Source organism: Lithobates pipiens, unplaced genomic scaffold, assembly GCF_037356315.1.
Source record: "Lithobates pipiens isolate NorthernLeopardFrog02 unplaced genomic scaffold, aLitPip1_a1.2 Scaffold_27, whole genome shotgun sequence".
Lineage (NCBI taxonomy): Eukaryota > Metazoa > Chordata > Amphibia > Anura > Ranidae > Lithobates > Lithobates pipiens.
This window is the reverse complement of record NW_027507788.1, coordinates 139,121,227-139,138,971: the sequence shown is the minus strand read 5'-3', so window position 1 is coordinate 139,138,971 and position 17,745 is coordinate 139,121,227. Positions and strand designations below refer to the sequence as shown.

Sequence of the window (17,745 nt, the reverse complement as noted above, 5' to 3'; positions counted from 1 at the left end):
CCTCCCCACCACCCCCAAAAGGGAGAGGAGGGGAAGAGAAGAAGGGTCCCCAGGGAGCCGGCCCTATTAGCCAGTCCTAGTGGTTACAAAATAGCTAGAAATCACTCTTATGTTCCTCCAGCCACTTTTCCACCTCCCATGGAGTGCCAAAAAAAAAAGTTGAGCCCAAAGCGGTTATTCGTAGCCGGGCAGGATACAACAGTGCATAGTTTAACTTGTATTTACGGAGGGTTCGCTTAATGGGGATAAACTCGGCTCTCTGTTTCTGTAGATCTGGTGAGAAGTCTGGGTAGAACGAAACCCTAGATCCTTTATAAAAGACATCATTCAGTTCCCTAGTCCTTCGTAGCAAAATAATACGATCATTATAATTCACAAGTCTCAATATCAGAGGTCTGGTACGGCCATCTGATGGATGCGGGCCTGCGGGAACTCTATGGGCCCTTTCAATAGCGAAGAGAGTGGTAAAAGGGGTATTGCCCAAAAGTTCCCTGAACCAGTTTTCCAGAAAATTTATAGGGTTAGGCCCCTCGCTTCCCTCTGGGAGGCCAATCAGGCGGATGTTATTCCTACGGTTACTATTTTCCAACGCATCTAATTTTGCTGACTGTATGGCCATTTGTTTCTGTAGCACATTTATTTTTTGCTGTAATGGGGAGAGATCGTCCTCAATCGTGCTTAGTCTTCATTCCAGGACCATGGTTCTTGCCATTGTGTTACTCAGTAGTTGGCCCATGGAGTGCAGTTCAGTTTTAATACTGCCTAACTGGTTATCAAGGCCACCTATAGACACCTTGCATTCATTGACTGCCTGCAATATATCGCGCAATGTGGGTTCATCATCCTCTAGCGGAGGGGATTCCACCGGAGCTATTATATTGTGCGCTATCTTGCTTACTACGGCAGCTGGATCATGCATCTTGCTTCCACTAGGTGATCGACCTGGGTTAGATGCTAGTTGAGTGATGCTTCTCCTTTCCGTAGTGCCCCCCTGTATCTTTGTTTGCCCTGCTGACTGATGGGGCCCTTTCCTGGTAGGGGAAGTTGCATGGGCAAAGCGTTCCAATTTTGCTGCCACAGTAGCAGATGCCTGGTTTGCTTTCTCTTTGGCTGCCCGGGTTTTTTGGTTCCCCTCACCAATCAGCCCGTCCTCATTGGCCCGCTTGCTAAGCATGGTAGAGAAGTGGCTACGAGTAGTGGTGTTGGAAAATTGCGATAAAGTCACCCCAAAAAAAAGAAAAAGGGAGAGGGGAAGGAAGGGTACAACCGAAAAAAAAAGGGGGGAAAGGAGGCTAGCTGACCACCAATGAAAAGGGTAGAGAACCAGTAGAGGCGCAGTTCCAAACAGTCAGCTTTTTTCCTCCCCCTTTCTTTCCTCCCTTCTCTCTTGCTTACTTCTCCTTTCCTTCCTTCGCTTTCCCCTCCTCCCCCTTTCTTCCTCCCCCCCTCCCCTAATTTGTCAATATGGTACAAGTCCGTGCGGTGAAGCAAAAAATAGTGCAGTGGCCCCAAACCAAGGGGACAACAAGCTGACCATACAGATTTAGCGTGAAAACAGGAGATTATTCCACCGACAGATTATCTGCTTCTCAGCGCTGTATTGAATTTGCGTAGTTGGCTAACACAGTTCGTCACGCTGTAGACACAGCAATACAGTCATATGAAGGAAAAAAAAAAAAAAAAGGGGGGGGGGGAGAGCCGTTTCAATAAGCCCCGGAAGCACCGAGAGTTTGGCAGCCTCTATCTCCCAACAAGCAAGCTTAGTGGGTCAATAACACTGGACCAGTATATTTAAACGTTCATATGCCCATTCCCGGGTACTGCCCCTCCTCCTTGCTTGCCTCTCACCCCGCGGCTCACTCCCGGTTTACCGTTAGCCTAGGTAGATACCATAGGCTTCTTCGTGAATTACTACGGGCCGCCGCCTGGGTCTTCTTAATTCAAGCTGCTGTATCTGTTCTCAGAGCGTCCCGGGTCTGCTGGAAGGGTTCCTTCGGGCTCCCGCGGGCTCCTTCGGTTCAACTCGCTCCTAGTGACGCGTCACAGATGACACTGGGCTCACGCTGGTACGAGATCCCGCGAGAGCTAACGCCAAGTTCCGCTTGATGGTTTTCGACGAGCTCCGGAGTAAGGAAGCTGGGGCCGCTGTATTGAGCTCGGAGCCCGGCTGGGAACCCAGGCTAGGCGCCACTTCTATTAACGGGGAAATTTCTTTACATAAAGGGAGAGTGAGGGGAGGCTAAGAGCGGGCGTCCAGCATTCGCACTCACTCACTCACTCACTCCCGCATCCGGCCACGCCCCCTGTCGACAGTCCTTACCCTATTAACCTCCCTGGCGTATTTTCATTACCAAAAGTGGTAACCCCGATCCAGGGAAAGTTACTTACCTTGTCCCCAGGATCCTGTGATGTCTTCCCGCTGTGTCCATGGGCTGTGTACCCTGCTCGATGTATTACAGTGAGGTGCTCCGTTCCCTGCGAACGTCGCGATGCACGGGGACGGAGCCCGGCGCTAAAAACTGAAAAAATGAAAACACATAATACATACAGTACTCTGTAATTTTATAGATTACATTACTGTATCAAATACTTTCACCTCCTTTTTGTACCTAATACTTTGTCCAGTGCCCTGCATACAGTTTTATATTATATATACTGTTATATTTCTGCTTGGAAACTTGAGACTGTCCATAGCAACCAAAAAGTGTCCCTTTACATCAAAAGTGGTTTTAGACCAGCTAGAAAAGAACGATAATAAATTAGAATCAATTGCGGAATTGAGCGATAGTGATTCGTGGAGAAATTTGTCCTCAAACACTGAAAGTAACGACAGCACCAGTTCTGCAACTGAGCAAATTTCTGTGTTTTTGATTTGATTACATTATTGAATACATTTTATTATTATTATACCATTATTTGTTATAATTATTTCTAGTTATTTATTATATTATAATTTATGATTTTGTGTTTCAAACTTTATCATACCTGGGATGTCTACTAGACTCTGGTTTGGACAAATATAAATTAGTTATTCCTAATAATTACAGGCCTACAATATAAAATGCCAAATTTCCATGCAAAACAATGTACCACTTTGAGCATCAAAAATCTGACACAATAATACCACCAGGGAGGTTAAAGTGCATCTATCTTCCTTTCCATTTACATGGCATGTATCCAAGTTTCCCTATATATGAAATGTATCCTTTGTACCCAGCTGCACCAGCTTTTACTCTTTGGATGTCATGCATCCTCCATGCCCATTATATGACTTGCATCTTTCTTTCCTTTCTCTACCAGCCTTTGCCCTTTACATGACATGCATCCTCATTTCATTTTACATGACATGCATCCTCCTTACCCTTTAAATACAATGAATCATTCCTTCCCTGCTCCATTAGCATTTACCCTTTAAATACAGTGCATCCTTCTGACCCAATACATGACATGCATCCTCCTTACTCATTAAATAGCATGCATCCTCCTTTCCCTTCCTTATCAGCTTTTACCCTTTACATGACATGTATCCTCCTTTCATTTTACATGACATGCATCCCCTTTATTCTTTAAATGCAACAAATCATACCTTCCCTACACTGCCACCCTTATCCTTTAAATAGCATACATCCCCCTGATCCATCACCTGACATGCATCCTTCTTTCCCTTCTCTAACAACCCTTACATTTTACATGAAATGCATCCTCCTTAATATTTAAATACAATGAATCATGCCTTCCCTACTCCAGTAGCCCTTTAAATACGTTGCATTATGGTGATCCATAACATGACAGGCTTTCTCCTTAACCTTTACACAAGATGCTGACATATCCCCACCCCCCCCCCCCACCCCCCCTTTTCATTCTCTACCAGCATTTTCCCCTTAAAGCGGATTTGTACAGAAAATTGCAAGTTCATCTTATTCAAATGGCTTTGGAACATAGATGCAGTTATGACCATTGAAATAAAATAATATGCAGTATTTACCTTTTATTTTTAATGTTTATGCCGACTTCCGGGCTCTCCTCCCGTGGGAGTAGGCGTGTTTATCGGCTTCTCAATGGTCCCTGGGAACTTTTTTAGCTATTTCCCAGGAATCCGTGGGGGACACAGTCATGCCGAAATCTCGTGAGATTTCGGAAGGAGGACGCCGGTCACGTGACGAAGGCGTGTCCGAAATTGCCATTTTGAAAGTGGGCAGGCAGCTCTATCTGCCATTACCACTATAGCACACGAGGCAAGAGGAAGAAAAACAAAGAGGACACTCAATGAGCATGTGCGAGATGGAGCGGTGGATGCTGGGAGCTCAGCGTCATCGCATCCACAAAGTAAATGCCTGTGGGCTTCAAACACCCACAGTGAAAATGGAAACCACCGGACTGCTTTTTTTTAAAATTTCCTTAGCAATGAAATCGTCACGCCGGGGGTTAAAAAGATGCCGATTGTGACTGCAAAGACACCGTAGGAATCGCCCACCAGTGACACAGGGAAAAAAAACAAAAAATGGCAGCGGAATCCCGCTTTAAATCTCATGCATCCTTCTAACCCATTACATGACTTGCATCCTCCTCCCCCTTATGTGACATGCACCCTACCTTTCTTGCTCCACCAGCCCTTACTCTTTACATGACATGCACCTGCTTTTCCCTTTTTACAACACTTACCCTTTAAATATCATGCATCCTCTTGACCTATTACACAACATGCATCCTCCCTACCGTTACATGACATACATCCTCCTTTCCTTGCTTTACATGTCTTTATGATTTTTCATGACATGCACCCTCTTTTCCTTCCCTACCAGCTTTAATGGTAATTACAAAATTTAATTTTGTTTTTAACAAAAATTGTTTACATTTTCATTTTTTTTATTTCCATAAAAAGGCCTACCAAAATCTCTTAATCTGGCCCTGCCAATATAAATCATGGACAGACAACTTGCTCTGCAGAGTGCAATAAATGGCTATTTAATGCCACACTTTTGTGGATGGTGTGGTTATCAGTTTGTATACTACTCACAGAATTAGGAGGTAAAACTGTAGGATCTAAAAAGAGTGGACTTGGCATACCTTGCCTTAAAAAAGTATTCATAAACCCTTGCAATTTTCCATATTTTGTCAGCTTAAAACCAAAAACGTAAATGTCTTTTATTGGGATTTTATGTGATAGACCAACACAAAGTGGCACATAATTGTGAAGTGAAATGAAAAATGATATATGGTTTTCAATTTTATTTTACAAATAAATATCTGAAAAGTGTACATTTGTATTCAGCCCCCTGAGTCAATATTTTGTAGAACCACCTTTCACTGCAATTACAGCTGCAACTCTTTTTGGGTATGTCTCTACCAGCTTTGCACATCTAGAGAGTGACATTTTTGCCCATTCATCCTTGCAAAATAGCTCAAGCTCTGTCAGATTTAATGGAGAGTGTCTGTGAACAGCAATTTTCAAGTCTTGCCACAGATTCTCAATTGGGTTTTGGGCTGGACTGTGACTAGACCATTCCATTGTAGCTCTGACTGTATGTTTAGGGTCGTTGTCCTGCTGGAAGGTGAACCTCTGCCCAGTCTCAAGTCTTTTGCAGACTCTAAAGCCTCATACACACGATTGGATTGTTGGCCAACAAAACTGTGGACTTTTGTCCAAAGGGCGTTGGCCCAAAATTGTCTTGCATACACATGGCACACAATTGTTGGCCAACAATCATGAATGTAGTGACGTACTACCAAGTTTTTCAGCTCTTTAGCGACGCTCTTTGGGCAGCTTCTGCTAATTTCGTCTTAGTAGAAGTTTGATGAGTGTTGATTTGCGCTTTTCATTTGCGCTTTCCAGTTTGTTTCTGAGTGGCTATTCGACAACCAGACATGTTGCAGAATCGGAGGAGATAACGTTTATTTATTATTGGCCCTGGAGTTATTGCTTTGACATACTCTTTTTGGTTGAATAATGATTTGATTTGGTATATTTTCTATATTTTTGGATTCACAGAATGCACTTTTTGGTTAGGTTATATTGGCAGATAGCATGTCTAATTTTATTTGATTTCTTTTTTTAATGCACAATAAAAATAATTGTGGAGAATAATACTTGGCTATGTGTTTTACTTTAAATGACAGTTTGGGAGTAGGCAGTTACATTTAAAAAAATACAATGTAAAATTGACAAAGGACACCAACATAGTTGTATCTTTTATATCTTTTGTATCTTGATATCACTAGAAAAAAAAGCCTTTGAAAATGCATTAGGAATAACGCCATCAGTATCACCAGCAAACCAGCTTCATTATTATCACATTAAAGAAGAAGAGAATGTGCGCTGCATTTCAAGATTTCATAATTTGCCACGTCACAAATGTTTATTCTCCATTACGAACGCTAGTTTACAAGACCAACTGCTTCTGGCTCGTCCTTGCTTCCGAGCATGCGTATTTGGACTCAGCAGACATTGTCCGTGGAAAATTTTAAAACCTGCTATCCAAAATGTAACATTTGTTAAAATCCAACAGCAATTGTCTGATGGAGCATACACACCGTTGGATTTTCCACCAACAGCCTGTCATCACACATTTCCCATTGGAAAATCCGATCATGTGTTTGAGGCTTAACAGGTTTTGTTTTAAGGTCGCCCTGTATTTGGCTCCAATCATCTTCCCATCAACTCTTGACTAGCTTCCTTTTTGAAGAAAAGCATCCCCACAACATGATGTTGCCACCTCCATTTTTCACAGTGGGGATGGTGCGTTCAGGGTGATGTGCAGTGTTAGTTTTCCACCACACATAGGGGTTGATTTACCGAAGGCAAATAGGCTGTGCACTTTTCAAAGTGCAGTTGCACTCTGCAAGTGCAGCTGCTCCAGAGATTAGTAAATGAGCAGAAGCTCTGCTGACTTTCATCATCCAATCATCTGTAAGAAAAATCATTTTTTTTTAATTTTCCTTGCATGTGATTGGTTACTCTTTGCAAAGTGAAAATTTACCTCATTTACAAAGCTCTGGACTGGAGTAACTGCACTTGCAGAGTGCAACTGCACTTTGCAAAGTGCACAGTCTATTTGCCTTTAGGAAATCAACCCTAGTGCATTTTGCTTTTAGGCCAAAAGTAAAATTTTGGTCTCATTTGACCAGAGCACCTTCTTCCACATGTTTGCTGTGTCCCCCACATGGCTTCTCGCAAACTCTTATGGCTTTCTTTTAACAATGGCTTTCTTCATGCCACTTTTCCATAAAGGAGTACATGACTAATAGTTGTCCTGTGGACAGATTCTCTCATCTGAGCTGTGGATCTCTGCAGCTCCTCCATAATTATCATGGGCCTCTTGGTTGCTTCTCTGATTAATGCTCTCCTTGCCCGGCCTGTCAGTTTAGGTGGACAGGCATGTCTTGGTAGGTTTGCAGTTGTACTATACTTTTCCCATTTTCAGATGATGGATTGAACAGTGCTCTGTGAAATGTTCAAAGCTTATTTTTTTTATAACCTAACCCCACTTTAAACTTCTCCACAACTTTATCCCTGACCTGTCTGGTGTGTTCCTTGGCCCTCTTTATGGTGTTTGTTCACTAAGATTCTCTGAGGGCTTCACAGAACAGCTGTATTTATACTGAGATTAAATTACACACAGGTGGACTCTATTTACTAATTAGGTGACTTCTGAAGGCAATTGTGTCCACTAGATTTTAGTTAGGGGTATCAGAGTAAAGGGGGCTGAACACAAATGCTACAGTTTTCAGATTTATTTGTACAACATTTTGAAAAACATTTATCATTTTCCTTTCACTTCACAATTATGTGCCACTTTGTGTTGGTCTATCACATAAAATCCCAATAAAATACATTTACGTTTTTGGTTGCAACATAACACAATGTGGAAAATTTCAAGGGGTATAAATGCTTTTTCAAGGCACTGTATAGCAACAGGGGTAGGTGTTCATTACTTTACAAATCATTTAAACTTCATAACAATTCCTATATGTGTGTTTCATCTGTGTATGTAGCCACTTGGCTGGAGATTTAGTGTTCTATGTTAGCGTTAAATGTTAGTGTTTAAAAGATATTCCAGTTGTATGTCCTCTCCCTGTGTTATATATGTAGAATTATTGAGAATGTCCTGTTCAGATTATGCTGTGTTTGATTTTACTGCATGGAAGCACTGGATGTCTTGTTTGTCTGTGATCCTAGATGTCTGTGGTTGGTCCCTTGTTCGTGTTTGCATGCTGGATTTTTCAAACGCTCATCATCTGTCATCGAAGGACCAAGCTTCTTGCCGGTTTGGAAGGTGCAGTTGAAGAGCCATTTTGCATGGGGCATGAGAGGTCATTGGAAAACCCGGACTGAAAACATCGTCATGTCAGGAAACCAGCTGGCTTGTCAGTGTCATGAAGCCTTGATAATTGCACAATTATAGTTCACAGTTGGTGTAACGCACGGTACACATCTGGATAGAAAATGTCAATGCCATTCTCTACATATTTCTGAGTTTCCATTTTAATCTTTTGACTTACAGAGTCTTACGATGAAGATGAGAAGGAGATGGGTAAGTCTTCCAACAGAAGCGGTTTGACAGTAATTCAAGACTGGCACAGCAGAAACATGTCTTATATCAAGAAGAATGGACTAGTGACATCTAGCGGTTTTGTTATCACACCAAGAAAAAGCCTAACAAATGCCAAACACATTTATATTTTAAATTTGGCAGAAAAATCAAGTATATCCACAAAGTAAATAATGGGGCCATTTGATTGATATATTTAGCATTACAAGATTTTGAAATGTGAAAATATAGTCATTTTTTTTTTACAGCTCCGCGGTATCACTTATGATGAGAAACAACCTTATTTCTTTCATTATTCATAAATGTTCATTTTTTTATTTGATTTTCAGCGGACTATTTTGAGGAAATTTCATCATCATATGGTAAGTTCATTGCCTTTACAAATATTTCACAAAAAATCAGATGGTATAGTTAATGCAGCAATTGAAAAAAAAAAAAAAAAAACATTTGACCATCACCATAGATGGACTATATGTTTTCATCCTTGTTAATTATTCACATGTAAGATCTGCTGACACCTACTTTAATAACTTCTCAGTATGAGACAATCTAGTAATTATATTTTCTATGGATTCAGAAACTTGCTTATTTTTGGACAAAAAACAAAACAAATAGCTTATAAAGGCAGAAATATCGCAATACAAACCATTAACAGAATAAATGCAAATGAGCAATATTATTTCTCTAAAAGAAACCTACAAAATACAATATTTATAACTGAACAGCAATGATACTGATACAGCAATAGAAAGGAAGATGCATTAAGATAAGTTCTATTGCCAAGCAGATGAATTGCCAAATAGGACTCTGGGTTGAAAGGATATTTGAATTTAAACTGGACCACAAACTAAAGCCTAGTGTTTATAAACATAGCTAGAGGCAAAGAAGAAATTAGTGAGCAAAGATTATACATTTTTTTAATGAAAAGTTTATAATCAGTTATTCTGTTTTTACTATATACATTTTTTTTTTTTTACTATACTTTTTTCCATATATTTGTGTGCATATTTTTGAATTTCTGTAAACTGGACTGTCCACTAGACTGTAATAAATCTGTAAAACACATCTAAGCATGTGATATAAATATTATTCAAAATAATGTGAATTCACATTGGAATCAAACAGCTTGAGAAGCAAGTAAACCTAATTGAGAAGATTATCTGAAAATTATATTATATGCCGCTAAATGATTTTTTTCCCATTTTATCCTTAATGGATTCCTGTATGTTATAATTGTATTATTGCATTTTAAACCTTTATTCTATCTATCTATCTATCTATCTATCTATCTATCTATCTATCTATCTATCTATCTATATTGTACATAAGTTGGCGCAATTGTAGATTTTATTTACTTTGTGATCAGCCAAGGACTTATTGAGAGCAAACTAAGATGCTTTACCTTGCTAGTAAGGATACATAAGGAGTAGCAGAAGAACAGAATAATTACCTCTGCTGATGAAAATTCTGCTTCGGATTCCCTCCAGTTCTGGTCACAAAACAAAGAGCCTTTGCCTTGGTTCCTCTGAAGAAATAGGTCTCAGTTGAAAATGGCTGATCCTCCTCTTCAGCAGAGATCATGCAACGGCATGTGCTTTTTATCATGTCTCCGGCACTGGAGGAAACCTGGGGAAAGAAAGATATGTTTTAAATTATTCTTTATTATTTAATCCCAGTATGAATGTTAACATAGCATTATGGTACCATTTGAATATAGGTCTTCTTTAAGCAATGTAAAGTCTTTTTTTATGTTTTTCATTGGGCCTTTGCAGCAAAACATAAAACTGCAAAACTCAAGGATTTATAAGCTTGTCAATAAATAAAGGTAGCTTCTAGACAGTAAACAAGTAATACTAATAATAGGAATAATAGGCAGAAAAATAATTAGATTGAGTGCCATGTTTGCATGTCTTTTTTCTAATCAATATTTGTTCTCATTTAAGATGCAGATCATGAACCTCCTGACATGACGATGTTGTTGTTGCAAAAACCACAAAGTGTAAATGTGGAAACTGGTATGTATTACTGAATATCAAACAATACTAACGCCAGCATTTTGATTTCCTGCGTGTTTTTGAGGCTGCTTTACAGACAGATATTTAACCACTTAAGCCCCGGACCAATTGTCAGCCTAAGGACCAGAGGTCTTTTTACAATTTGGCACTGGACTGCTTTAACTGGTAATTGCGCGGTCATGCAATGTTGTACCCAAACGAAATTTGCGTCCTTTTCTTCCCACAAATAGAGCTTTCTTTTGATGGTATTTGATTGCCTCTGCAATTTTTATTTTTTACGATATAAATGGAAAAAGACTGAAATTTAAAAAAAAAAAGATATTTTCTAATTTTTGTTATAAGAAAAATAAAATAAATTTTAGTCATACATTTAGGACAAAATGTATTCAGCCACATGTCTTTAGTAAAAAAAATGTCAATAAGCGTATATTTATTGGTTTGCGCAAAAGTTATAGCGTCTACAAACTACATTTTCTGGAATTTACACAGCTTTTAATTTATGACTGCCTATCTCATTTCTTGAGGTGCTAAAATGGCAGGGCAGTACAAACCCCCCCAAATGACCCCATTTTGGAAAGTAGACACCCCAAGGAAATTGCTGAGAGGCATGTTGAACCCATTGAATATTTTTTTTTTGTCCCAAGTGATTGAATAATGACAAAAAGTTGTCACTAAATGATATATTGCTCACACATGCCATAGTTATATGTGGAATTGCACCCCAAAATATATTCTGCTGCTTCTCCTGAGTATGGGGATACCACATGTGTGGGACTTTTTGGGAGTCTAGCCGCGTACGGCGCCCCGAAATCCAATCACCGCCTTCAGGATTTCACTCCTCACTACCTATCACAGTTTCATAATGCCAAAATAACACAACCCCCCCCCCCCCCAAATGACCCCATTTTGGAAAGTAGACACCCCAAGTTATTTACTGAGAGGCATGTTGAGTCCATGGAATATTTTATATTTTGCCACAAGTTGCGGGAATATTACAAATTTTTTTTTTTTTGCACAAAGTTGTCACTAAATGATATATTGCTCACACATGCTATGGGCATATGTGAAATTATACCCCAAAATAAATTCTGCTGCTTCTCCCGAGTACGAGGATACCACATGTGGGGGACTTTTTGGGAGCCTAGCTGCGTACGGGACCCAGAAAACCAAGCACCGCCTTCAGGATTTAAATATAAAACACTACCAAAAAAAACTGGGATCAGGCCTAACTCTGCGAACGCTGCAGTTATGTGTTTAGTGTTTTGCAAGTGACAGTGATCGATTGATACTGCACTTGGGTGGGCTGGGTGGAGGGGCAAAACGCAGGTGCTAGAAGGTATCTGGGCTTATCCCGCTAACAATGCGTTTTTTTGGAACCCTAAACTGCTGGGGACGCTAGTATAGATCTGATAACCTAATTGATATCACCCGCCGGGTGATCAGGGGGTTAAGCCTTTATTGGGTAATAAATCGTGGGTGCCCTGATGCTATAAAAAGCAAACTAACGGTGATCACTGGTGAAAGGGTTAACTAGGGGCAATCAGGGGGTTAAAACCTTTATTAGGTAGTATATGGGGGTCCCTGACGCTATATAAAAACCTGACGGGGAACCTAAATAACTAACTGGCTAACCAGCGTCACCAGTGACACTTATACGGTGATCGCTGGTGAAAGGGTTAACTCTAGGGGCAATCAGGGGGTTAAAACCTTTATTAGGTAGTATATGGGGGTACCTAACACTATAAAAACCTGGCGGTGAACCTAAAAAATAACTAGCTACCTAGCGGCACCAGTGACACTAATGCAGCGATCAGAAAAACGATTGCTTAGTGACACTGGCAAAAGGGGGTGAAAGGTTTACCTGGGGGGGCAATCAAGGAGTTAAACCTTTATTGGGGGGGTAGGGGGCTACCCTGGACTTAACACTAACTGCCCTGACACTTTTTACAATTACAACTGACACTAAATGCAGTGATCAGTAAATAAATGATCACTGCAATCAGTGACACTGTGACTGGAAGGGGGGGTGGGGGTGATCGGGGGGGTGATCAGGGGGTGACTGGAGGTTAAAGTGTGCCTATGTGTACCTACATGTCAGTGTAGTGTTGGTGCACTTACTATGTCTTCTCTCCTCGCTGTCCGGTAAAAAAGACCGCCTCGAGGAGAGTGACATCACTTCCTCCTGCCTGTGTTTACACTATACAGGCAGGGGAAGCTTCTCATTCGCCAGGAGCCAACGGCCATCCCCTCATCCCGGATCGCTCCTGAAGCGAAACGGACTGCCGCAGCAAGCGGGAGGGGGTCCGATCGGACCCCCCACCCGCTGGAAGGCAGGCACGTATGGGTACGTGCTTGTGCCTGTCCGTGCCATTGTGCCGACGTATTTTTACATGTGGCGGTCCTAAAGTAGTTAAAATGTAACTAAAAGGAAAAAACTTCTTTTGTTTAACCACTTCAGCACTAGACACTTTCACAACCTTCCTGCCCAGGCCAATTTTCAGCTGTCAGCGCTGTCACATTTTGAATGACAATTGCGTGACATGCAACACTCTACCCAATTAAAATTTTTTGCATTTTTTTGAGACAGATAGTGCTTCTTTTGATGGTATTTAATCATCGCTGGGTTTTTTATTCTTTGCTAAAAAACCTCCAAAAAAGGTTTTCTTTGTTTCTATCTTAGCCTTTCGTAAATAACCCCCATAGTGATAATTTCATAAGTCTACTGCTCCTGCATTTTTCAATCACATCGCTGTGAAGTCTGCAGGTGAGGAATACAAAGACAAGTGTGGCTTGCCTACAGTCAAGCATATTGGTGGGAATGTCATAGTCTGGGGCTGCATGAATGCTACAACACTGGGGAGCTACAGTTCATTGAGGGAACCATGAATGATAACATGTATTGTGAAATACTGAAGCAGAGCATGAGCCCCTCCCTTCAGAGACTGGGCCGCAGGGCAGTATTCCAGCATGATAACAAAACCAAACACACCTCCAAGAGGACCACTGCCTTGCTAAAGAAGCTGAGGGTAAAGGTAGGTGATGGACTGGCCAAGCATGCCTCTAGACCTAAACCCTATTGAGCATCTGTGGGGCATCCTCAAACGGAAGGTGGATTAGTGCAAGGTCTCTAACATCCACCAGCTCTGTGATGTCATCATGGAGGAGTGGAAAAGGACTCCAGTGGCAACTTGTGAAGCTCTGGTGAACTCCATGCCCAAGAGGGTTAAGGCAGTGCTGGAAAATAATGACCACACAAAATATTGAAACTTTGGGACCAATTTGGACACTTTCACTTAGGGTGTACTCACTTGTGTTGCCAGCAGTTTAGACATTAATGCCTGTGTGTTGAGTTATTCTGAGGGGACAGTAAATTTACACTGTTATACAAGCTGTACACTCACTACTTTACATTGTAAAGTGTCATTTCTTTAGTGTTATCACATGAAAAGATATAATAAAATATTTACAAAAATGTGAGGGGTGTACTCGCTTTTGTGAGATACTGTACATGTCTTTATGGGTATAAGATTTACCCACAATCCCATGTATTTCTCACACAGTTAAGAGGAAGAATGAGAATCTGCTGCCTGCTGAAAAGGTACTGTTATATTCAAGCAAAATCATATATATATATATATATATATATATATATATATATATATATATATATATATATATATATATATATATATATATATATATGCTATACAGTATATTATAACATAATAATTTATTATTTATCTATTTACTGTGAAATTACTGGTTGGAAGTTATAACTTCAAACTTCAGTAATTCGTCCATTAAGCCAACTGCTTGAGTACAGATTTTGAAAATATAGTCAGTCACCTTAAAAACAATATATAATAATTATTTGTATATTACTTATGGTAATTAACACCTTGCCACCCAGGCAATTCTCTTCAATATGTAAAAATCTAATTTGTTTGCTAGCAAATTACTCAGAACCCCCAAACATTATATATATTATTTTAGCAGACACCGTATGAAATAAAATGGTGGTCATTGCAGCTTTTTATGTCACACAGTATTTGTGCAGCAATTTTTTTTAAATATGTTTTTTTGGGGGAAAAAAAAGCAACACTAACATTAGCCCAATTTTTTTTTTGTATAATGTGAAAGATGATGTTCTGCCGAGTAAATAGATACCTAACATGTCACACTTTAAAATTGTGCACAGTTATGGAATAGCGCCAAACTTCAGTACTTATAAATCTCCATAGGAGACGCTTTAAAATTTTTTACAGGTTACATTTTACAGAGTTCTAGTGCTCTCGCTCTACTGATCGTGGCGTATGTAACCTGTGTGTATCAGGCTCTGATAATAGCCAGTGCCTCACCAGCCACTGACGTCACTGCACGTCCTTGGTTAATATCCCTAGGCGGACAGTGTATAGAAAAATATTATATTATAGTCTAAAGCATATGCAAACAGAAGTTAAAAAGTGAAACACACCAATACAAACAATATTTAAGATACAAGGAATACATTGTATGAAAAAATTACTTCTCCAAAAAACGCAGACTATACCTTCCACATAGATGAGACCCCCTCAAATATAAAAATGCAATGGCAGATCTCCATTTTTCTACCTTAGACAAGTGAGCTGCCACCCATTCAGACTATCCGATGTGATGTGATGGGCTGGCCACTGCATTTTACCAAATTGGAACAGGTAGGATTTTGGTGGCAACAATATTTAAAAACTCATAACTGTGTCAAGGTATAAGTAATGGTTCCAATTGTTGTTCTGCTATGCATAGATGCCAAACTCTGATGCTTTAAACCCCACAAACCCAAACCAGCATAAAAGACTCAAATATTAAAAACATCCCCATATTTTACTATGAGGCTGGGTTCACACTAGCTGCAACCACGGCTCATAGCAAGGGGTCCGGTGCGTCCCTGTACACCATTTCAGGTGCGAATCAGGTCCGAATTTTTGGCTTACTTCGCACCTGAAACTGAGCCGAATACGCACATGGCCCTTTTCCAGTGCGCCCCGCAGCCGCCCTGGAGCTGTGTGAACTGTCTCTGCAAATTGGATGCTGGGAAAACCGCATTCAATTCGCATCAGTGTGAACCCAGCCTAAAACTAACTTGCTTGATGTCCAACAACTCCTCTTTGCACCACTTGACTTTTACAGAAGGTTTTATTATTGTTTGCTCGTTATTGCTTGTTACATTTTTCTTTTCAGAATTTTGGGAATTTAAATACATATTGTGAGAACTTTACACCAGTCTATGCTAACATACATCAGTTTGTATGCAGTGAGGCACACATGGGATCCAAGTAATCCCCCAGAGTTTCTTTCACTGTAACTAGCCAAACCTCTGAAAAAAAAAACAGACCATAATCCTCGGTCCACCAAATGATTTGGATGAGCGCACAAAGCAAGGTTCATAAAGAAATGGAAGAGCGAGTTTGGGGGGGGGGGGGGACTTGACTGACCTGCACAGAGTCCTGACCTCAACCCAATAGAACACCTTTGGGATTGCCTAGAGCGGAAACTATAAGCCAGGCCTTCTCATCCACATCAGTGCCTGACCTCATAGACACGCTCCTAAACCTTGTGGACAGCCTTCCCAGAGGAGTTAAAGCTGTTATAGCTGTAAAGGGTAGCCCACTCAATATTGAACCCTAGGGACTAAGACTGGGATGCCATTAAAGTTCATGTGCGTGTAAAGGCAGGGGGCCCAATACTTTTGACAATATAGCGTATGTTAAGGCAGCCTTACTAAATGTCTCCATAATCAAACAGAAAGAGGGAAGAAATTCCTACAATAAGAAAACGGGCAGTAAAAAACTTGACAGCAGTTATAACCATTCTCACTCTATCAAAAACCTTAAGCCCTTGTACACACGGTCGGACATCATTCCGACAACCAAATCCGTCGGATTTTGTCTGACGGATTTTGTCCGAAACTGTTGCATACACACGGTCGGACATAGTTGTTGGAAAATCCGACGTGATGACTTTATTTTGTTACGATGGGACTACGTTCACGCTAGTAGCCAATAGGTGTAGGAATTTGATCTGAGCATGCGGGGCACTTTGTCCGATCGTAATTCTCTACACGTGATCAGAGTATGTCTGATCGGAGCATTTTATCGGAAAATTTTACCAACAAGTTGGAAAACAGTCCGATGGAGACCACATACAGTCGGAATATCCGACAAAATGGTCCGATCGGACACATTCCATCGGAATCTCCGACCGTGTGTACAAGGGCTAAAACAATGTGTTTTGGCTGCAGTTCAGATAAATTATACATACACATGCACAGTATATGACATGAATAAAAAATATTTTGGGGAGACAACGCAATCACCTTTTATATTTTAATATTTTTTTTTGCAGGAAAAGATTTTGTAGTAAATATCACTGTCAATGGCACCATCCTCACTGCAAAGCCCCAAGTGAAGTGGTTTAAAGGAAAGTGGCTGGAACTGGGGAGTAAAAGTGGAACTCGTTACAAGTTTTCGGATGAGTATAAAGAATCATCAAAGGTAAGATGTGAGGAAGAGTCTCAAGAGTTTTGTTAAGTTTTTCTATGCCAATTTTATTCATACAAAAAATATATCTGGTGTGTTTTCTGAATGCATTGGACTTGTGAACAAGGTCATAAGTTGGTCCCCCTTTCTCAACAATACAATCCCAGAGTGGAAGCCTGTGATTGTAGGTGTGACAAAGTTGCGCTAACAGTGAGCCTACGTACAGAGGACAGGGAACAGAAGTATGTAATGTATGATGTGCAGGAGTTAGGAGTATGTAACACATAGTGTAGAGGGGTCAAGGGTGAGTAAAACACAAAGTGCAAGGGTCAAGGGGCATGTAATGTACATAGTTTAGATATGCATCCTCTTGCTTATCCCTTTCAGCCACTGGGGTGCTGAAGACTACAAGACTGGATTGGTCTAGCCATTTGATCCGGGTTCCATTCCATAGTAGGCACACAGCAGCCAGACACACCACATTTTGATACTAAATAAAGTCAGTAAACGCAGCCATGCAGCTTGTTTTTTGTTTTTGGGGTAAACTTGGATAGGGAAGGGGTGAACATAGGGATAGGGCAGACAACTATACTTGAACATGGAGGACTCTAAACTGAACAATAACTTCAGCATGAAAACATCCCCTTTGAAGTTTTATATCTGAGC

General features: G+C 40.5%; 1 protein-coding gene across 5 annotated transcripts in view; it reads left to right on the top strand.

Moving 5' to 3' along the window:
• The window catches only part of LOC143934174 (myosin-binding protein C, fast-type-like), a 242,826-nt gene that overhangs the window by 42,928 nt on the left and 182,153 nt on the right, over positions 1–17,745 (top strand). For 4 of the 5 annotated variants that reach the window (XM_077457560.1, XM_077457562.1, XM_077457559.1 and 1 more), the window contains 4 exons: positions 8,502–8,531; positions 8,879–8,911; positions 10,493–10,564; positions 16,946–17,094. In XM_077457560.1, the coding sequence (XP_077313686.1) occupies positions 8,502–8,531; positions 8,879–8,911; positions 10,493–10,564; positions 16,946–17,094 (284 nt within the window). The remainder of the gene's footprint in view (positions 1–8,501; positions 8,532–8,878; positions 8,912–10,492; positions 10,565–16,945; positions 17,095–17,745) is intronic. The other variant, XM_077457563.1, reaches the window with a different exon arrangement.